Source organism: Myotis brandtii, unplaced genomic scaffold (genome assembly GCF_000412655.1).
Source record: "Myotis brandtii unplaced genomic scaffold, ASM41265v1 scaffold743, whole genome shotgun sequence".
Taxonomy (NCBI): domain Eukaryota; kingdom Metazoa; phylum Chordata; class Mammalia; order Chiroptera; family Vespertilionidae; genus Myotis; species Myotis brandtii.
This window is the reverse complement of record NW_005370960.1, coordinates 1,087,891-1,089,003: the sequence shown is the minus strand read 5'-3', so window position 1 is coordinate 1,089,003 and position 1,113 is coordinate 1,087,891. Positions and strand designations below refer to the sequence as shown.

At 60.5% G+C, this 1,113-nt stretch overlaps 1 protein-coding gene across 1 annotated transcript in view; it reads right to left on the bottom strand.

Annotated features, from left to right (window-relative positions):
* LOC106724174 overlaps positions 1-1,113 on the bottom strand; it is a 6,254-nt gene extending 5,141 nt beyond the window's left edge. The window contains exons 1-2 of the mRNA XM_014530525.1: positions 910-1,113; positions 93-258 (exon numbers count right to left, since the gene is read on the bottom strand). Coding sequence (XP_014386011.1) covers positions 93-258; positions 910-924 — 181 coding nt within the window. The 5' untranslated portion in view covers positions 925-1,113. The remainder of the gene's footprint in view (positions 1-92; positions 259-909) is intronic.

The window sequence follows — 1,113 nt, the reverse complement described above, 5'->3', positions numbered from 1 at the left end:
GAGCAGCGCAGTGCCCAGGCACAGTTTGGTCACTACTTGGACTCAGGCGAAAACAAGAGGCAATTGCTAGATCCTGGTGAGAATCCACGTACCTTCCTCTGCGCGGCTCCCAGGCCCGGGCGGCAGGAAGCAGAGCAGCGCCAGGGCTGGGACCAGCAGCCTCCTCCCCGGCCCCATGGCTCCCGCCTCCCCGTCACAGCCCAGGCGAAGCCCTGAGGGCAGGGCTCTTAAAGGCTTGACCCTCCCCCTGGTCAGCACCTGTGGACAATCAGCCAACTGTGAGTCGGCTCAGAAACACTCCTCACCACCCCCCACGCCCACCCACAGGGCGGCTTCGCTTGGATCAAAGTGTCCTGAGGGTGTTATGAGTCCTCCCTCCATGGGGCTCAACACAGCTGCACTAAAGTCAACCTGCTCTCCCCCTGGGGTGACTGTGACACAGCTGGTGACACGGCTGGTGCTCTGTCCATCACAGGACACCTAGAGCCTGTGTCCCAGGTAGAGGACGCACAAACCTGCTGCCCCGGGACTGAGTGGCCCTTTGTCTGGTGCGCTCATGGCTGTTGAATGAACACATGGCACCAGGTCCTCCACACCCTCCCCCCTCCCCACTGGCTTCAGAAGAAAATGAAACGTCCATCATCCATCACTCTGTGTTCAATGCCCTGACGGTCGTCCCCAAGGGCGCCTGGTCCTTTGGTCCCTGGGAGTGAAGGGATGACTTCCGCCCCACCTGCTCCCTCCGTGCCCCTCCCCCTCTCTCTGCAAAGACACCTGTTGCGATTCCACCTGAGGGACAGGGACCGTCCCTGCACCAACCACTCTCAGCACTGCAGGGTCTAGTGACCATCCTGATTTCCCTCAGACGCGTCAGGGACAGGAAGTCGCCGTGACCACCGCTGCCCTCACCTCGTCCCAGTGCATTAGTGCAGGGAGCGTGGCGCACACTCAGGAGAAGTTTTTAGTGTCTGCTCATCCGTGTCACTTCAGCCCGCGCTCACCCCCACCAGCCTGGCTCTCATCCTTCGTCCTCTTCTTGGGAGTACTTTCCCCTAAAGCCACAGGGAATAAAAACATTATTCAGCCCGGCTGGCGTGGTTCAGTGGTTGAGTG